Genomic DNA, 21,751 nt, shown 5'->3' with positions numbered 1-21,751 from the left:
ATGATCCATCAATCCACTCCTAGGTGTGTACCCAAGAGAAAAGAAGACATATGTCTACGCAAAAACTTGTACGTGAATGTTCATAGCATCATTATTCATATTAGCCCAAAAGTGGAAACAACCTAGATGTCCATCAGCTGATGAATGGATAAACAAAATGTGGCATATAATACAATGAAATGTAATTTGCCTATAAAAAGTAATGAAGTACAGATACATGCTACAACATGGATGAACCTTGAAACATTATACTAAGTGAAAGAAACCAATCACAAAAGACCACATATTGATTCCATTTATATGAAACATACAGAATAGACAAATTCATAGCATCAGAAAGTAAATTAGTGATTTCCTAGGACTGGGGAGGTTGGGTGGGGGAGAATGGGGAATGTCTGCTCATGGGTTGGTTTGGGTTTTGTTGTTTTTTTTTTTCCTTCAGATGATGAAAATGTTCTAAAGTTGATTGAGGGAATGGTTTTACAACTCTGAATATCATTGAATTGTACACTGTAAATGGGTTGATTGTATCTATGTGAATTATATCTTGATAAAGCTGATGTCTTTAGGTTTTAGTGACCTACAGATAGTGCTAGTGTCCCCTTTCCCCTCTTTCCTTGGTGGTCTTTCCACTGGTTGGTCCCTCTCCCTGGAACACAGTGCCTCCCAGTGTAAGCTCACAAGTCACTTTCTCACTGAAGTCTAAAATTGCAGATCCGTCCCTTGCTGGCACTCCTTAGTCTGCTCTACTTTTTCTTTTTACCATAGTGGGTATTGCCCCCTGACATACTAGATAATTTACTCATGTACTGTGTTCATTGTGTATCCCTTTTCCCCACGCTAGAATGTAACCTCCATGAAAACAGAGACCATCGTTTTGGTCACCGATATATCACAAAGGCTTAGAAAAAATCCTGGCATATAGTAGGTGCCAAATTATATAAACATCTATTTCTAAAATTCTTATCTGATTATTCCAGAGAGAATCTTCATGTGGTAGAATACTAGTTCTTTTGACTTGAATTAAAACAGTTATTTTTCACTTTGACTTAGTAATTTCGCTCTAAGGAATTTATCAAAAAAAAAAATTCAGGCCGGGCGCGGTGGCTCACGCCTGTAATTCTAGCACTCTGGGAGGCCGAGGCGGGCGGATTGCTTGAGCTCAGGAGTTGGAAACCAGCCTGAGCAAGAGCAAGACCCCGTCTCTACTAAAAATAGAAAGAAATTAATCGGCCAACTAAAAATATATAGAAAAAATTAGCTGGGCATGGTGGTGCATGCCTGTAGTCCCAGCTACTTGGGAGGCTGAGGCAGGAGGATCACTTGAGCCCAGGAGTTTGAGGTTGCTGTGAGCTGGGCTGATGCCACGGTACTCACTCTAGCCCGGGCAAAAGAGTGAGACTCTGTCTCAAAAAAAAAAAAAATTCAAAAGAAAAATTGTTTTGGCTTTGTGACTGCTTTGTGTCAGGTACTATTTCAAAGCCTGTAGTAATTTAGATGACCAACAGCAGAGGAATACTTAAGTAAATTATGGTACATTATCTTAGTACAACATCACATAACCAGTAAAATCATAATGATGACCTTTTTCTAGAATCTCTGTTTCGTCTTAGAGATGGGGATCTTCCTATGTATCCGAGATTGGACTCAAACTCCTAGGCTCAAGCAATCCTCCTGTCTCCGCCTCCCCAGTAGCTGGAATTACAGGCGTGAGCCCCTGCACCTGCATAACGATGACTGTTTGCCAGTATGGGAAATGTTTATGTCATAACACTGAGTGGGGAAAAAAACAAACTTTTATACCATTAATTCAGCAAATCCTTGACCACTTACTGTGGCCTAACCCTGACCGAGGTGCTGGGATACATGCAGGAATGTTAATAATCAAGATCCCTGCCCTGACAGGGCTTGCATGCTAGTTGACAAAGACTGGAAATGATTAATGTATAAACAAGTAAGACAATTCCAGAGAGTGATACTTGTCAGGAAAAAAGTACAGCAGGCAAAGGATTAGGTTTGTATGAGCATGTGGTGGGACAGAGTTGCCATCTTGATTGAGGGCGGATTCACAGGGAAGAATGGCAAAAGCGGGCCAGTCAGCAGGGTCTAGAGTACCAAAATATTTGGATTTTATACATGGGAGGAACCAGAGCATGGTGCTCAACAGAGGAAAAGTTAGATTAGATTTGTGTTTGAAATGAATGGGGATGGGGACCAAGCATTGGGGCTAGAGGACTGACAAAGGATGTTGTTGGAGGCTTGAATCTTGAACTCCAGTGCAGTGGGAATGGAGTGGAGAGCACAGCTTCCAGAGATATTCAGAATATAATAGCAGGCTGTATTTTTCATTATGAGATAGATTGAGAAAGAGAGAGGGATCTAGAATGACTCCTGGGTTTCTGGTTTTGCAGCATGTGTGGCGAACAGAGAAAAAGCTTGGTAGGTGTCAATATGTTGAGTTTGTTCTGTATTTTTTTATTATTAAAAATATTTTTATCACTATAATGTTTATAATCAAGTTAAAATCAAGGGACACATAGAGATGCATTTCTACTAACTGCTCTGTTTTTATTAAATGATGTATAAAGAGCCTAAATACTGCTAAAGTCTTACTGTCTTTTAAAAAAAACTAGAAAAGGGAAGACCATAGAAATTCTTCATCATTTAAAAAATATGTATTTTCATGACATAAGTAGAAGTACAGTCGATTTTTATGTTTGGAACTTATTTTTAACTCCTTATGATTGTTATTTTAGGTTAACCAGATCATTTTTTAATTCCTGTATTCTAAGGTGTTCAGTTTTTTCGCTAGATTTGGTGTTGTCTGAAAACTTACTGCACATACTCTCAATTTTAGTACCAAATCTGATGAAAATTCTATAACATTTGTTCTGAGTCTCCACATTGTTGCTAGGCTGCTTATTACTGCATTTTGTATGAATGTTTCCAGCAGAGTATGCAGTTTTTTGACAGTGGTAATATCCAAACCATTTACTCCATATTTAGATTGTTGACTGAAATATCTTAAGGAATAAAATTAAAATCATTACTGATTACCAGATATTAAACCCAGCATTCTTCTCTACGTCTGCAAAGCTTTCTCTGTCTTAGAGGAAATAAAGTTTAGGAAGGCATTCTTTCATTTATCATTATTCAGTAAATATTTATAAAGCATCTGCAATGCCTCTGCCCTCAGAGGCAGCATGGAATAGCAGGAAGAGCACTGGTGAGTCCTGAGATTTCGATTCTGACTTCAGTTCAGAGGTGAACTGGCTCCAATATTTGGGCAGATACATGTTTCCCAAGACCTTGTTTGCCTTATTTGTAAAATTAGCAGTTATACCAGCTCTAACATTTTGTTGTCCTAATACAGGCATTTGATTTCTTCTAACTGTGATATGTAGAAATTATTTTAAAAGCATGTCATCTTTTCATAATTTGATTATTTAGTTTACTGTTTGACACTGACGTATATAAGGTCTTTTTTGCCTCTTCCAACGTCAGTATACACACACACACACAGACACATACACGTGCATATTTTGAAGATGTGTAGTGCTTCTCTTAAGAACAGAGTTTGGCCCTAGTCTGTAAATGTGTTCAGAAAACAATATAACACACGTACTGAAGGCAGCTTGTTTTTAACTTGTAGCTAAACATGACATTCAAATGTTAATTGGATGAATAAATCTTGTTCATTTTACAGACATCGAAATGTCAATGGAATAAAACTATTTATCACAAGATAATGGTCTCCTGCCACCAGATAAATGCCAAGATGAAGATACTTATTGAAAATGTATCAAAATATTCTATTGCTATTTATTGAAAATAAAGGTTGAGGAAAAGTTCAACTTTTCAGATCAAACATGAGAAACGCCGTGCATATGGTGTTTGTATATTACTATATCAAAGACAATGTGCATGATATAGAAACATGGCAAAATTCTAAGAAATGACAATGTAGAAACGAATCTTTTAGCTTTGAGAACTATTGAAATAGTGAAGTGGGGACTGGGAGAAGATACTTAATAATCATCGTGCTCTTATTGTATGCCTAACGCAGTCATGGATGTGTTCACTAATGTGAGCTTCACAAGAACAAAGTGTGAAAAGGATTATTATCCTCATTTTTCTGGTAAAGTTAAATGCAAAATAACTTGCAGTCACACAGAGAGTAAGTACCAACACCAGGATTTAAACTTAGCCTGGACAGAGGCATTGCAAGTGCTTTTTAAATATTTGCTGAACAATAATAATCTAGTGCTCTTTCTCCAACACCCTATGTTTTTACTTATACTCTATGTATCTGAATAAAATGCTTTTTGGTTTTTTGGAGTTCTTGAATAGATTATTTTGTTGCACTTGATGACCAAATACTTCTTTGGATCTAAAGATTTAGTATACTGATGTGTTTTCTTTGAATGATACCATCCATTTGCCTAAGAAAAAGAGCACCCCCTTAAGGCTGGAGGACTTGATAGCTCTGAGTGGGCCAAGCAGTGCTACATTCTAGCATTAAGACTCTTTCTTTCCAGCAGTGTGTGGTTTGAAATCTTTAGGTAATGCACTCTCTCTCTGCTTTCTTTTCAGAACTTAAATACCTATTTTTTCACTTATCTTGTGTGTACTGTAAGTGCCATGGTGGTCTTCATAAAATACATTATTTGGGTGGTTACAGAATAGAGATAGATAATCAAAACCACTTAAACAAATAAAAGAAGAACTATTGTTCACCAAAACTCTTACTAATCTCTTCATACCAACCCCTTCAAGTCCCTTCACCCCCGACATGCCCATTAACACTGGGTGCCAATATCTCCTTTGGACTGTCAGCAAACTGCAGTTTTCTTTGGGTAGAGACCACTCTCTACCTAGATAGTATTTTAGTTATCAATATACTTGTCATAGTTTCCCCAGTGGATGATAGGCTCCTTACTAGGAGAAATTGTGTGTTTTCCTTCTATTTTCCATGGTACCCAGCAGAATGATTTGGACCTTACAGGTAATCAATGAGAAAGTGAAAGAAGCATGAGTATGGACTCTTTGTTTTAAGGACTCAAGGAAGTATTAAGACTTCAGAGGTGTCCCTACTGCACCCTTGTGAATGTGGGAGTCTATTTGCCTGGCCCTTTGCCTGTGCTTGTATCTGTCAGTTCTCTCTAAAACACATTTGGATTTTATTTATTTTGTAAAATTCCTAGAAGCAATGAATGAGCAGATAATTTAAATGCTAGATGGATACAAAGGAGAGAAGCTTGAATGTTTAAATTTTCCTCAGGAAGAAAATAGTAATTCACATAGCACTCCCTAGATATATAAATAGCTTGTGCACTAGTAAAGATTTTTTTAAAAAGTCATAATATTCTTTAGGACACCAAGCCCCATTGTGTCATATGGATTACTAACTCCGTCTTTACCATGCACTTTCACAGATGGGAGACCTCTAACTCTGATGGACATATGGGAAGGAGTCCATGAGTGCTATAAGACGCGGCTGCTACAGGGACCATGGGACACTATCACCCAGCAGGTTAGAGTGTACTGTCATTTTATTATATGCAATTCTTTCTCTCTGCTCATGTTTTCATCTAGTTCCCTCTCCCTCACTCTTTTCCTGTGTAACTCCTCTACATCCTTACAGATTTCAGCTCAAGACAGTTTCCTTAAAAACATCTTCCCAGGCTCAGTCTTGGTTTAGCCTCCCTATTATAAGCTCTCATAGTAGCCTATAATTTTCCTTGATAGTGCTTACCATAATTTAAAATTACATATTTGGATAATTTTTTAAAATTAATGTCTGTCTTTTCCACTATATACATGCTCCTTGACTTACAATGGGGTTACATCCTGTAAGTTGGAAATATTGTTAAGTCGAAAATGTATTTAATACACCTAACCTGACAAATATCATAGCTTAGGCTAGCTTACCTTAAACATGCTCAGAATGCTTACATTAGCCTACAGTTGGGCAAAGTCATCTAACACTAAGCCGATTTTGTATTAAAGTATTGAATAGCTCATGTAATTTATTGAATACTCTACTAAAAGTGAAAAACAGAGTGGTTATATGGACACTTGAAGTATGGTTTCCACTAAAGCAGGTATATCACTTTTGCACCATCATAAAGTTGAAAATTTGTCAATTGAATCATCTTACATCTGGGACCATCTCTACTGTTTGCCCCATGTGGGAAAACTGTGTCTGTTTCACTCTTCATTATATATCCCACAAGAGCATAGCACTTATAATAGGTGCTCAATAAAAATGTATTAAGTAAAGGAAAATAGAAACTAAGTTGGCAGATATACTAAGAAATAGATGATTTAGCTTATGTCATCTATAATGTTTCCCAGTTTTACTCATAGGTGCATTTGCAAAAGAACTTTTGATTAATACTAGGTTTGCAATAGTGATTTGCAAAAGTGGGAAAAATAGATCTGCAAAAGCAGATAGAAAAAGTAGATTTGTAAAAATAGAGAAAATAGATCTGTCAATCATATAAGTCATCATTACTGCCTTGCTAAAATCAGCCGTTAATTATTTTAGAAATTTAAAAATACTCATCACCTTGCAACCAATCATGATTTCCTTAAAAATAATTTTTACTTATATTAAAAATCTTATTTTTCCAAATAAGCTTAATGAAAACTTCCTTTAAAAATGACTTTATCAGCCATTAGCATTTTTATGCCTTCTCATGTGTTTGATCATAATGACAGTTTACCTCCCAATCAACATAAGAGTCCTTAGCATCTCATAAGCAATTCTCTGACAATGACTGCAAGTGACCATTTTCTAGGTTTTAATTGAGGACAAAACTAGCTTTGAGTATGTGTACCTTGCACACTGCCCTTCAAATTAGTCTTTTCCTTTCTCTTCCCACTGTTACTCTTCTAGATCAAACGCTGTGACCTCTCCTGAAGCAATTAGTACAGCCTTGTATTGCCAGTCTTCTGCTCCGATCCTCCCTGCTCCTTGTCACACCTTCTTAACCACTGCTTTAAGTACTTACCCATGCTCAGACCTGCAGAAACTCTCCAAGGGCCTAGGGGATGTGGTCTGAATGCCTTGCCTGGGCGTCAGTGGCTGCTACTTCCTGGCTCCAACTTTCCCTTTATCTTCTTCTCCTCCACTCTACACAGCTCTTGCCAAACATGGCTATTCACTTCTCTGGACCCATCCTGTGAAGTTTATTCTTGGAATTTTTTCAGGTTTAATGCCTTCCCTCTTTGTTCTGTCTGCGTATTTCCTATCTGTTCTCTTATGTGCTCCTTTCTCTGAAATCATCTCAGCTCACAAAAATGACCCCCTGTGAAATTCAAGTTCTGTAGACCAGGCATAGGTGGTAGCTATAAAGAAGGGTAATGTGATATATAAGAAAATCAGCTCCAAAGATTTTTGGCAAGAACATTTTATTTTATGCAATCTATTTTAGATTAACCTTTAAGTATGTCAAGGTAAACGGGAAGAGCTTCAACTTCTACTGTCTTATATGTGACCACAAGCTGTCCAAAAATTTATACTGTAGAGGCAAAATCCACAGGACCCAGATTTGGTTGTAAGAGTCAAGGAAGATGGCAAAACATAGAGGAAGACAGTATCCAAAAATATATGTCTATTTAACTTTACGCCTTTTTCTCAGCTCCTTCTCAATTACATTTTCCATTATGCACTGGAGCCCAATTCTGAATCCTTTTCCTTTTCTGTCCAGCCCTATCATTAATCTCCTCAATGCAAGCCTGTATAGCACAATTTTTGGTGGTCTGTGTCATTTGGTGTTTTAATTCCACATGTTTCTGTTCTGACTCATGACATAGGAACAAGATTTTGAATTCAGCCGAATTTTCTTAGTTTCCTAATATGGTATTGCCAATAGATTTCTTTGCATTGATAGAACTCCTAAGTTGTTAAACCAACCAAATGAACCAATCTGTACATTGATTATTTTTAATAGAACTGACTGTCTTTCAATTTATAGGCATTTGAGTATCACGCAGACAGCCTATTAGGCACCATCTTTCTCCTACCTATCATAGTATGGTAGTACAGATCAAATCCTATCACAATAAGCATTACAATTTTAACACGAAGACCGGGGCTCACTTAATAGGAGGGATTTTGATATAACCGAAGTACACACAACTGTAAAATTTAGATGATCCTTTGGCATTTGTCTTATTGGGATTTGATCTGTAAACAGGTATCCCACTTTTAATAACAATCTTTATTTAAGCTTTAGAATTTAGAATTGCTCATCACAGAGCATGTCTAGGCATTAAAGACCAAGCAAGGGAAAACTCATTTGTAGCCATTGCACTACTGGACATTTGAAAGTCATCATGGATATTTCCTTTTGAAGTCTTGGCTTTTAATCCCAGATTCGTTAATAGGTTGGTATTTATGTCCTCTTCTTTGTTTGAGATCTTTGGGAGAGTGGGTCTTCATTTTTGTAAGACCTTATACAGAGAAAAAACAACGTGTCCTCAGTGGGATGGAGGGGGGAGAATACGATATAGCACTAGGAAAGAATGAACTGATGGAATGTTGGTGGCGTCGAATAGTAGACACTGTTGTGCAGAATTGTACTAAGGAATCATTAGCTTGCAGTCTGAACATGATAATAATATGCTGTCCTTCAGAGTGGCTTAAAAACAAAAGCAGCCTTTGCATAATATAAAGTGCATTTCACTTCATTTTCAGGCCTGATTGTGCTCATATAGTTTCTTGCTCTTCATATTTAGTAATCACACTTCTGTTCTCTCAGCATTTGTCTTGATGATAAGGACCTGTTCATGTCAGACGTGAACCCTCTCTTTTCAAGACAAGCCACTCATGAATCTCATACATTTGATTATGGTGATTACTTACCTGCTTTTATCCAACATTACGGACTACCTTTATCTCAACCCTGTAGCCTAATAAAGAACTTCTGAAAGAAAGTTAACAGATGCCTAGGTTGGATCTGCCAAAATTGGTATAGTGAATGTTACAATAATGATCACTGGAAGGTGTGGCCCCTTTCAGGCCAAGAATTCCTGTGATCTTAGCATAGCCTAAACTATAAAAAAGCATACCTTCAATTTTACTTGAAGATGTACGTGTTCGTGGGTGTGGAATGGCCAGATAAGTGATTTTTTCATACTTCTTTTTTAAGACTTTGTATTATGAAAAATTTTAAACACAAACAGAAGTAGAGGTAATAGTATAACACACTTATTAACTCATGGCAACCTTATTTTTTGGTATCTCACCCAGTCTGGAACTTTTTGAAACAAATCCTAGATATCATTTTATCTAATCCATGAATATTTAAATAAGTATCTTTGAAAGGTAAGGGCTCTGTATGAATTTTAGAGCAGTTTTGTTAATAATAGCCCCAAATTGAAACAACCCAGATGTCCTTCAGTGGGTGGATGGTTAAGCAGACAGCGGTGCACTCTTACCATGGAATAGTACTCAGCCATAAAAAGGAACCAGCTATTGATAAACTTAATAACCTGGATGAATTTCCAGAGAATTATGCTGAGTGCAAAAAGACAATTCCAGAAGGTGTCATGGTGTATGATTCCTTTTCTAAAACAATTTTGAAATGACAAAATTATAGATTAAAGAACAGATTTGTGGTTGCCCAGTGCTAGAAGTGGGAAGGAAATGGGTATGGTTATAAAAGGCAACATGAGGGAACCTGTAGCAATGAAAATATTCTGTATCTTCACTGAATCTGTATCAGTATCGTAGTTGTAATACAGTACTATTTTTCAAAATGTTATCATTGGGGAAACTGAGTAAAGGATATGAGGTATCTCTTTGTATCATTTCTTACAACTAAATGCGAATCTACAATTATGTCAAAATGAAAAGTTTAATTAAAAAAAGGAAGGAGTTAAAAAAACCCATAATTCTATTATCACAAATAAAATTGTTAATAATTTCTTAATATCATTAAATAAGCAATTAATGTTTACATTTCCCAAGTTTATACTTTTTATAGTTTGTTTGCATCATAATCCAAATAAGGTTTGCACATTAACATGGTTAGCGTCTCTTAAGACTTTTTGAATCTATATAGATTCTCATTTTTCCCTCTCTTTTGTCCTGGTAATTTTTTGTTGAAGAAACCAGTTGTTTATTCAGTAGTGTTTTGCATTCTAGATTTGTGTGTGTGTTTGTGTGTCTAATTGTATGTCTGTAGTGTCTTTAGTGTGTTCCTCCCTGTATTTTTAATAAACTGGTAGGTAGACGTTGGGGCTTGATCAAATTCAAGTTTGATTTTGTGGCAAGAATACTTCATAGGTGTTCAGGAAGCACATGATGTCTGGTTATCACTCTTTCTTGTCATCTTAGCAGCCATTGATGATTATTGCCCAGGCCCATTAATTCATTAGAAGTTGCAAAATGGTGATGTTCTAATCTATCATTCATTATTTATTAGTTAAACTACTTCTATAATGACAAAGTTTCCCTCACTAGCTTAGTTACCTGAGATATACTTTGTATAGCAAAGGCAGGATAAATGCTTGACTTTTTCCCCTTTTGCTCAGCTTTCAAAATAATGAGTTGGTTCTCTAGCATCCTCCAAAGGTGACCAAGAACTTTTTTTTAATGTATCTTTATGAGTTCATAAATGTTTTATGCATTTCAATTCATTGTAGTGATCATCTTTATTAATGTTCAGTTTGCCACATCTTTGGCTGGTGAAAGTCTCTTTAAGTTGGCTCCTGAGTCATTTCGATACAAGCCATTTACAATAGCTTTGATGGCTTCCTTGTTTTGTGGTGTGACAAGTTATTGCACATTCCTGTTGTCCAATTCCTGCCCAGACTTGGAGTCAGCCATTTTCCAAGGAGGATTGGTTCCTTTGGGAAACCGTAGGGCCATATCTGGGTGTTGGAGCCACACAGAGTGGACTTGACTCTGTGCACCACCACTTACTGGCTGTGTGCCCTTGGTCAAATTACAGCGACTCCGTGTCTTAGTGTGTTTTTCCATTAGAGATAATGGTAGCATCCATGTAGAGTCAGTGAGAAGACTAAATAAATCAATATATGTAAAATACTTTGAACATTTCCTAGCATATAATAAGCAGTAAGTAAATATATTATGCAATCATCATAATCATAATCATTATTATTATTTCCATGTAAATATAGTCACTTCAGTGATTTTCTCAGCCATTGATGATTAAACTGTGTCAAATTTAGGATTTAACCCATCCTCCCTTTTCACTCTGGAGTTGATGCTAAACTGCTAGACCTTAGCCATATGCATCCACCCCAGGGTCTCTGTTTCAGCCCTATGCTTCCCTTTTCTCCTTGTCTCTCTCACCCTTCTCCTTTACATTCTCTCTCTCTCCCTCTCTCTCTCTCTCTCATATCAAACTTTTGCATTACAGGACCACGTTCTGACTTTTGTGGGCCTTAGACATATTTGCCTTCATGGGCTTCTTCTTTCATAAAAAAGCATTAAAAATTGTATTTTATAACTGGCTTTTTACAAAGATGACTGTAGTCATATTATATTAAAATATTTTCTTTAACCTAAAAGTTTGTTGTTTTCTTTTATTTTTAAAAGCAATTAAATGTTTCCATGGGTTCTTAAAGCTATGGTAGCCACTAGGCACTGTGCCTATTCTGTCTAATAAATAAGTTGGTCTTGCTACATCCCACTCTTTCTGCTACCACAACAGGGCTGCAGAAACCTCAGGTGCAGAAACCTCTCCAGTCCTTTTATGCCCAGACAAATCTTGCTGCCGTTTCTATTTTACAGCTGCCTAAACATAATGATGATGATGGAAGGGACTTTTTAAAATGAAACTTGCCTTGAACTAGACTCATTTTCTCTCTAGTCTCAAATTCCCAAACCTCAAGAGATTCTATTGTGTTGCGTTGTTTTATGCACACGTATGCACATGCATGAGCACGCGTACGTACATACACACACACACACACACACACACACACACACCCCTCTTGGGAAATGGCCTTTCCAAAGTTGCCTTCTCTCCAAGCCCCTGCTTTGTTTCCTAGCTCTGAGGGAGACAGTTGTGTATGAAACTCAACCTATATCTTACCGCTTTTTAAATATGTTTTTTCTAACACTTTGAACCATGTGCATAAATTTGGAAACCAAGACTTTCATGGTACTTTACTTTTTGATCCCATGTGTCTAGGGAAGGCAAGTACAAGAAAATGAAGGGGGTTGGATGGATAAAAGTGGGAAGAAACTCATTGATTATTTTTCCTCATTTGATCCCACCATGCTCGTACTGTGTAAGAATCTGGTTAAATATCTGCAGGGAGTGGAATGGGAAACCTATGCAATACACATTTTGCATATCCCAAATACCACTGATTTCATTTTTAAAAGACTTTTGCATGCCTAAAAGATGCAAAAATATGATAATTAATTTCAGTGACTTTCATTATCTTTCCATGATAAATTTCTCAGGGTTAAAAAAAATCAAAGCACAACACAAAACATAACTCCTTAGGTACCTTTTGGTGGATAGATTGCTTTTGACTCTCAGTGATGCAGGAAGTCACTGGTTAAGGATTCTTAAATAGTGAAGCTTGATATGTTGCCTGGTGATTTATAATGATGGCTGATAAACTGATGATTTAATTGTGCTTCCTCTAGTAATAATCTTAAGTGCTCGAGTGAAGTTCCAGTGATTGGCTTTCTTCTGAACTCAGTCTCCCTGGAGTCTTTAGGCATCTCTTTTACACAACATCCGATAACTGACTTTTAACTGTTCCTATTTTAAATAATAGAAATCAATTAAAACACACAGCTGTTTAACAAAACTTTTCAGTGTTGGTATAGGTCTCGGTGGGTATTTCCTGATGGCTCATAATGACATCAATTTAGTGCACCTGGTAGGATCGGTGTGAACTGGAAGTGGCTTAATTCTTAAATGACAAGGAAATTAAGAAGCCTTTATGGATTGCTGCTGCTTCTTCAGAATCACTGCCAGCTCCTTTGCTGGCTTCCTTCATGGTGGAGTTTTATTTAAATGGGACTACAGATATCATGTGATTGTTTTCTCTGTAATTTGCTGCTCGTTTGTTGAATCTGAGTTTCTAGGTATTAGTTCTGGGTATTAATAAGTCCCTTTAGTGGTCAGGTTTATGGTAGCAGAGTAAATGTATCTGTTTTGTGGGCTTTTTGTAGAAACCTTCCTATGTTTTAACTGTATTCAGTGATTCTACCACACTTTCTTGTCTTAGGAGGGTGAAATATACTCTCATTGTTTTATCCTCACTTTGGTATCTTTCAGTAATAATGACAGTGCTATTTTTCTCTGTCTCAGCGAGTAATTACTTTTTGATTGTCAGTCTATACGTGCATTGTGACTTTCAGTATTTATTGGGTGCTGATGTTGTGAGTACCAAACACAGTGTACTTCGTTTTCCATATTTATTTTCTTTTTATCAGTTCAGAAATGTCTGTTGTCATTCATACTCAACTGTGCTTTTCTTGTTTGGGGAAAATTTTGTCTGTTCCTTGGACTTTCCTTACATTAAGAAATATGTAAAGAATGGCCAGGTGCAGTGGTGCATGCCTGTGGTTCCAGCTACTCAGGCTGAGACAGAGGATCACTTGAGCCCAAGAGTTCGAAGCCAACCTGGGCAACATAGCAAGAGCCCAGCTCTTAAAAAGAAAAAATAGCTTATCTTGGTTTAACTTTGATTATTACCAGAAGTGCCAAGCAAGCTCACTTAAAAAAGAAAAGAAGAAGTATATGAAACTTCTTTCTCATTATTTTTGACTGAGTAATTTATTTTTCTTAAATTTTTTTTTTTATTTTATACCCTGCAGTATTTGGGGAAAGTCCTAACTGCATATTAAATGCTACTTAGGCATTGGTATAACAGTACTTTCTCAGCCAACTTTCTAAAGTTTTCTGTCTACTAATCACTATTTTAGTATTTAAATTAATTTGAATAAAGGCAGAGAAGATTTATTATGTGACTTCTGTCTTATTAAATTAATTTTTAAGATGTTTTATTCCTTTTTAATGAGAATTTAAGATACGTAGTTAAACAGGATATATTTCTTATAAATAACCAGGACATACTGATATACTTGGGTTTTACTTCTTTAAGTTGAAGTTTATTTCACTAAATAATAAAAGACTGGTTAATGTTCTTTGTTGTGTGTATATCTGGCGGAGCAAAATATTACTTAGCTTTTTACCATCAAAGTTACACTGTGACTCAGCACATATCTTGGATTTATACAAAGGCCTTCTTTAAAGAATTTCCCAGCATTTCATCGATCCTTGGAATTTCTATTTCTAAAAAAGGAGCAGCTTATAAATATAAAAATAAAATGCCATTTAAAATATTTAATAATTAATTTTAATATTACTCATCTTAGCACATTTCATTTTGATAATTACCTACCATCAATTTTTAATTTTTAATAAACATCTTCGTTCCAAAACTTCAAGTTTGAGGAATATTTATATTCTCATTTCTAGTTTTTGAGAAGGAGGTTAATGTTGGGTAGGCAGTAAAGCTAGAGGCGGGCAGAGAGGCCTGGGGAGGAGGGGAAGGCAGGCGCAGGACCTGGAGGGTACATGGAACACAGACTCTGCTGATGCACTTACCTGGGTATGCTTTGCGTCCTTAGTAAGGAGTATATGCTTGCTAAGATACTGTTTGTCTTATCTTATTTTTGGTACAGTAGTTGCTGTACACACATATTCTACCATGCAGTTGTTGCACATTTTTTTGTTCCACTTTCTATCCCATTCAACTTCTCTTTTCACTTGTAATTTTCCCTGGTTCTCTCCCATGGCAGCTGCAAATCTCCCTACATTATATTTGCAGTCTATATTTTATAGTTAAAAAGTTGGTCAACAAATAGAGATAATACCAAAGTATATAAAGTATTCTTGCAAGTCATTACAATTATTTTTCATATGCCGATGTTATGGTTTTTTGTTCATGGGAATGGGGGTGTGATTCTAGAATCGTAGATTCCTGGACCGAGAAGAGGCAGCAGGTCCTTTGGTGTCCAGTTCTGCAGTCATGCTCACACACACACACTATATCCTTCAAAGCAAGAGAATAAGAACTAGAAGATGGAGAGGAAAAGACAGTTTTAACAGAAAAACTAGGCAAAGGAAATTTTTGAGCTTTCTAGAATAACAAATAACAAAAAGGGAAAGCCAATTAAGTGCATTGCTTTCATTCTGTTATGGAAGGAAGCAGACAAGGCTATCCGGAGAGACAAACTTTTTCTTGTATTAAATTCTAGGTAGATCATTTTACAAATACAAAAAAAAGTAATCTCTTTTATAGATAACGCTCAAACCAATTCTAGGAGATGGGGGGGGTGATGTTCAGCAGTAGCTGTGTGAGAGAATTACAGTAATGTACTCTGTATGAGTAGGTTTATAATATAAAGGTCCTTACTGGCAGCTTACTGTTCAAATTCAGCCTGCAGATGTATTTTGAGTGTTTTGAAATGTTTTTGAATTTGAATGCCTTTAGACTGGGTATGTGCTCTATAGTTAATCATGGCCTCCTCTCCCTAGTTCCTCATACTGTCTGTTTTACTTATTTACCTTGCCTGCCTGTCTTCAAAAGGCATTTGAATTTGTCTATTCTTATATTGATACGAGATACAAAAGAAGGAGCTTAGCAATTCTGTAGGAATCTGAATGGATGAATCTCAGTACTTATCTTGGACTGTCCTCAAATAAAAGTGGTATCATCTAGGCTTAAAATTTTTTATAACCATTCCTTTTTTGTGATTGAGAAAAGCAATATAGTCTAAACAATTTTAATCAAATACAAAATGCCACAAAGAAGAAAATAAAAATTATTCATAATCCCAAACCTTAAAAGTTACCACTATTAACCTTTCAGCGCATAGCTTTCCAGAAGTTATATATGTGTGTATATAACTTCATATATAATATATACTCATATTTATTATATATAAAACTACACAAAGAAATTATACTATGCACCTGGTTTTCAAAATTTACATCACAGACATCTTTTCATCCTAATGTTTCATCCCAGTGTCTAAATTTTCTATGTAATAATTGTATAGAATTCCATTGAAAGGCCAGCCCATTGTGAACATCCAGTTTTTTCCAACTATTTGTATTATAAACAAGTTTCTAAGTGAACATCCTTATACATATAATTTATGCAATTGTCAAATTATTTCTTGGTATAAACTCTTAGAAGTGGAATTGGTGAGTCAATGAGTATTCACTTGTAAAAGATTTGTTCTATAGTCCCATGTCAATCTCAGAAAAGGTGCCCTAATTCCTCCTACCAGCAGTATATTAGAGTACCCATTTCCCTAAGTGCTCACTGACACTGGTCATAATCATTCTTCTTAATGTGTTGCAGCCTGATGTCAATCAGGTTTCTGACTGGAGTCACGTATCAAACAATTTAACACTAAAATTTACTGATGAATAGCTGATATGTAGATTTTTCTTGCAGTTGATTGGCACATACATTTCAGACACCGAGGAAGTTGACATATTGTCAGAATTAAAGGGTCTGATTTATATTTTTGCCAGTACTGAGTGTTTCTGCTTTCCAGAGGCAGCCTGCAGGAGTATCTGCCACCAGGGCTGGGCTTTTCTTTGTAAAATTTGTTAGATTTGCATAAATGATTGAGCAGAATTCCGTGGAAGCCCTTAAGTCCTGCTCCTTTAAGCATGGAAAATAGGGTCTTGGATTGGAAGATTTTTGCCAGCTGCAGCTATCAGTCATCCACCTCATCCAGATCATAAAACTGGTGTAGAATTCACCTCATTTAATGTCGATGATAGGTTCTTGGCAACTGACTTTAAGCAAAACGACTTATAACAAAACCAACTTTACCATAGGCTAATTGATATCAACAAGAGTTAAAGTTTATATCAATACAGCATATTTCTGGTCACAAAAGCATCACCAAACTTCTAAATAAGGATCAAAACATTTCTAATATTAAACATTGAAATAAGTGTGAGCTATACATACATTTAAGAAAGATTGATAAAAAGTAAAATAATTATTTACCTGCTTATTCCAGTTGTGAGTCGTGGATGGCGGGAGCCTCTCGCAGTATCTCGGAGCAGCAGGTGGGAACCAGCCCTGGCCAGGATGCCATCCCATTGCAGGGCACACCCACACCCACACCCACACCCACTCAGTTGGGGACCATTTAGACCCTCCAGTGAACCTAACATGCACATCTTTGGGATATGGGAGGAAACCGGAGTCCCCAGAGAAACCCACACAGACATGGGAAGAACAGTGCAAACTCCACACACTCAGCGGCCCTGGCCAGGAATCGATTTTTTTTCTCATCAATGTTGTGATGAAATGATGTTGAATGAAGCAACATTATTCGAGGATCTGCTGTATTTGATTGAGTAAAACTGTGTCTGAATAGACCTGCCAGGATGAGGTGACTGTGAAGGTGCTCCCTCCACACAATTAAAGAATAAGCATTTTGGATACTTTAAAAATATCCATTTGGGTCCTGAAGAACATCTTCCGAAAACGACAAGTTTTGATTTGGCATAGTTGTGTTTGAGCTGTTCTTCCTGGCAGTAACTGGGCACTAGACTAATTGATTCTTTAAGCAGAACCAGGTCATCACCATAAAGATGAGTGCTTTGCTGTCACAGGAAATCAAGTTTTCCCTCCTTCTAAAAGCACTGTGAAATTGTTTGGAAATAAATGTAAAAATGTGGGGCAAGAATGCAACTCTATTTTATAACCTCTTATGAATAGAATTTATCTTGTCTAAATGTTATTCCAGTAATGATAGCTAACACTTAGGGAGCATTTCCCAAGTGCTAGGCATTCTTATAAGTACTTTACACGTATTATTTCAATTAGTCTTTGAACACCCTTATGAGGTTGATACTATTCTCCACACTTTAGAGAAGGAGAAACTGAGACACAGAAAGATTAAGTAACTTGCTAAAGCTCAAACATCTAAGTAACAGGACCAGAATTGAAACTCAGATAGCTATACCTTGGAGCTCATGTCCTTAACTAATATGTTTTACCTCCTCCCACAATGCTAATCTTATTCTCAAAATGGGTAGCAAATTAAAGATACTATATTTAAGCAGATCTGATCCAGTTTTGAGTCATGAACCTGCCTGAGAATATGATGAAAACTCTGGACTCTTTTCCCAAACACACAAAATTTTGCAGCCCTAATCGGGAGCCCCCTAGACCTTGGCAGGACATACGGATCCTTGACACTTGTAGTGGCTATAGTGGATTCAAACTCAACTTCAATTCCACCCTCCTCCTGCGCCCTTCCTGAAAGCTAACACACAATTCTCACAGCCCCTCTCAAACAGGGGTCTGGATTTGATTTAGGATCATCATACTAAATGCATTTGTGCAGATTTGGAAGGCGGAAGTGTGTGGAAGCTGCACTTTGTCAGAAGCACTGCTGACACGGAGGTCGTCTGTGTGACCTCCACAGAGGTGCCAGTGTCCAGGCACTAGCTCTGTGAGAGGCAGAGGAGGGGGCATCCTTTGTGCTGGTGTGATTTGTAGCAGGTGTGGTGTGGCTCTGGAGGCGGCTCCAGTAGAGGCAGGCTTTTTTGTTCATGGGAATGGGGGTGTGATTCTAGAATCGTAGATTCCTGGACCGAGAAGAGGCAGCAGGTCCTTTGGTGTCCAGTTCTGCAGTGCTGCTTTGGGAGTTTTTGCTGGAAAGTCATGTAGAATTTATTTATTCAGCCCTCCCAATGAGAGTTTCAACTAGACAATGTAGATTATTTTTTACAGCTGAACCTTGACTGACATCATTTCATATAGCTTGACCCAAGGAGAGTTCCTTCAAAAGGTTGAGAGTTTGGCTCTGCAGTCAGAAACTCCTGGGTTTTTATTCAGGTTCTTTATTAGCAGTGTGACTGAGGACAAGTTATTTGACCTTTCACCTTTCTCATCTACAAAATAGGAAATTATTTCCATATGAGGACTATTAGGAGGACTATTCCATTGGGTTGTTGTGAGAATTACGTGAGTTAATGCATGTTATGGGCTTAGCATAGTGCTTGGCACATAGTTGATACCATGAATGTGAGCTGTCATTATCATTAATCCGTAAATACTGTGAAAAGGAAAAGCAGTAGATATTATTTCTGTTTTGTATAAAATAAAGCACTGCAGTGGTCAGTACAAAAATTGCTGAGCTTCAAGTTTCCTACACCAGTATATTCACAGGGCCAGCATCAACTTATTGAGGAAGAAGCTGACATAAAGTACTTAGTACATTTACTTCACTAAAGAATTTTGTAGTTCTCATTCAAAAGAGGATTAAAAAAATGGAATTTTCTGGTAGCAAAATTCCTTCCTCAGAAGAGACCTTTAGGTTTCGTTGACTGGTTGGATGTGCTGTTTATTGTGGGATGGGGTTGGCAAATCACAAGAGGTATGTCCCAAGGCTGCAAGGACAGGAGAAATAGCCTATCTGGGCCTCAGTGAGAATGTGTCTCCACAGTGCTTCCCTCTCAGCCAGGCCGTTAGCAGCTGCGCTCTACAATCTATAGTTGTTATTGGCCCTGTGGCCTGTAAACCACAGCATCCCATTGAGATATAGATAAATCTTAACATGTCCTACAATACATCTAGAATTGAGTAGTGTAAATATTGTATTCAATGTTTTAAACTACTTGTTGGTGAAAGGAGTTAAATTGAATACATGTCTAAGTAGCTTCCTCTAATCAATATGCTCTTTTTCTTCCAGGCTTTCTCCTCTACCCCTGCTCTTAGCCTTATTCAAATAGTCTTTAATAACTAAGATTGCAGTGCCCTGTCCTTCACACCCTCACACAACAGTTCAGGTTTTTCAAACTTTGAGTTGTTTATATACAGCCAGGGTAAAACCTCTGCCAGAGAATGGTCAGAACAGTCCAAGCCTCAGGAATATTGTTGGATATGAGTTGAATCAGCCTTTATGGTAATCCATTTAAAGTTTCCTAAAGCTTCCCTTTTCTCCTATGTTTCAGTCTTCATGCAATCAAACTAATTGCAAGCAACTGTCAAGGGAGAAGATAAGTTTAAGAGTCCTGTAAAATGATCACTTTTGATTCTCCAAAGTCTGTGTCATAGGTAGAAATAATAAGCAAAATGCAATTATTTTCCACATTTTAAACATTTTATTTCAATTTCTTCATATGCATGTTTGCCATCAGTGCCTTTATCACCACCACCACCAGGAAAGGCTAAATGACCAACAGTGATGGTCTCTTGAATATGTGAATGGTGTTTCTCCTTTGGACTTTGCTTAAGGAGAATTAAGTTGTAACTTTACACAAGTTTGGTGAAATGTTTTCCCCATTGATCAAGATGGCTATCCCTACAGGTGCGAACCATGGGGAACCAATCTTTTCAGAATAGGTCTTTCTTCTACTAAGGAAGCTTTAATCAAATCAGTATCATTTCATGTGCTCCTGTCTCATTGTGTCAGCTAATTTGGGTTTCATACTGAGTTCAGAAAGGCCCCATGTGTGAATAAAGGTATCTTGGGACTGTTCTTTGTGTGTGTTAGGGTGTGTGTTAGGGTGTGTGGGGCAAGAGGGGATACATTTGGAATAGGCCAAGTAGAGTAGATGGGGATTTGGAGCCGTCTACCTTACTTCAATCGGAGTACCTCCATTTTCTTCGGTTCTGTGGTTCCTCGAAAGGTCTTATTTGCAGAAGAACGTGTGCTGCTGCTTTAAAATGTTTGTCAGTGGCTGAGCTAGAGGGCACATTGCCTAGATATAATTCAAAAGACCTTCAACTTAAAGGCAGGCAACTAACATTGACTTGTGCTTGGACAAGGGGAATTTTATTATCAAGATATGGACTTATATATTCTTGATTCAACAGATGTATCTTTTGAGAGAGTTGAATCAGGAATATGTAAGTTCATATTGTTTCTAATAAGTTGCTCAGAAAAAATCCTTTGGGTCTTAACTGAAATCAGTGTGGCCAGGCCTACCTTTGTATCTACTAAAGTTATTTTGTTGAGTGCTTGAGTAAAAGTAGTTCTTAGCTCCCACAGCCTTGGTTATTGGATATTACAGAGTTCAATCTTTAAACCAGAGGCAACTTCTAACAGATAACAATAGGACCCAGGAAGAAGGTGATCTGGGCATTTGAATTTAGCTCTTCATCCTGGCACCTTATAGGATACAGACTTTTGGCCCTCTGTGTATGCTCCGGGACCCCCTTAGAATCAAAAAATGTGCCCGTTAACTTTGAAAATGAAGGATTTTAGGTATCTACAACTGCCAACAGCAACTCCCTTGCTTCTGGGTCTTTAAGTTAACCCAGCTCATTTGCACCTTAGATAAGGATGGCCAAACTGCACATATACCAAGGTAGCTCAGGGAAATCATCCAGGATACCCCCTCTTCCTTGCTTGTTCATAGTCTGCTTTCATTCTTGTTGCATTCCTGCCTGGCTTTAAGCACTTAAAGCATCTTGCTTTGTAACCCTAGTGTTGGCCCCTCTGGTCCATGACCTTGGTACTTGAGTGTGGTCCTCTTGATGCACAAACCTCAGTTCTCTTTTGCTGATGCTGGTTTTGGTCTTGGTTCCCTGTGTTACTTCAAAAAAATTACCCCTCTCTTGTTCTGTCCCACAGATAACACTCTATTCCCAAACTTGGCAGGACCTACCTAACCATCCCAAACTCTCTTCAGCCAGAATTGAACAAGACTAAAAACATCTGAAGTACAGCATAACCAACCAGTAACTGAGATGG

The 21,751-nt window shown here is 37.3% G+C and overlaps 1 protein-coding gene across 1 annotated transcript in view; it reads left to right on the top strand.

Moving 5' to 3' along the window:
* Positions 1-21,751, top strand: part of ATG10 (autophagy related 10) — a 266,695-nt gene that overhangs the window by 188,673 nt on the left and 56,271 nt on the right. Inside the window, exon 4 of the mRNA XM_012664569.1 lies at positions 5,436-5,533. Coding sequence (XP_012520023.1) covers positions 5,436-5,533 — 98 coding nt within the window. The remainder of the gene's footprint in view (positions 1-5,435; positions 5,534-21,751) is intronic.

The sequence above is a fragment of the Propithecus coquereli genome, unplaced genomic scaffold (assembly GCF_000956105.1).
Source record: "Propithecus coquereli isolate 6110/MARCELLA unplaced genomic scaffold, Pcoq_1.0 Scaffold9, whole genome shotgun sequence".
Classification (NCBI taxonomy): domain Eukaryota; kingdom Metazoa; phylum Chordata; class Mammalia; order Primates; family Indriidae; genus Propithecus; species Propithecus coquereli.
Note: the sequence above shows the minus strand (reverse complement) of the source record. Positions and strands in the feature narration are given on the sequence as shown.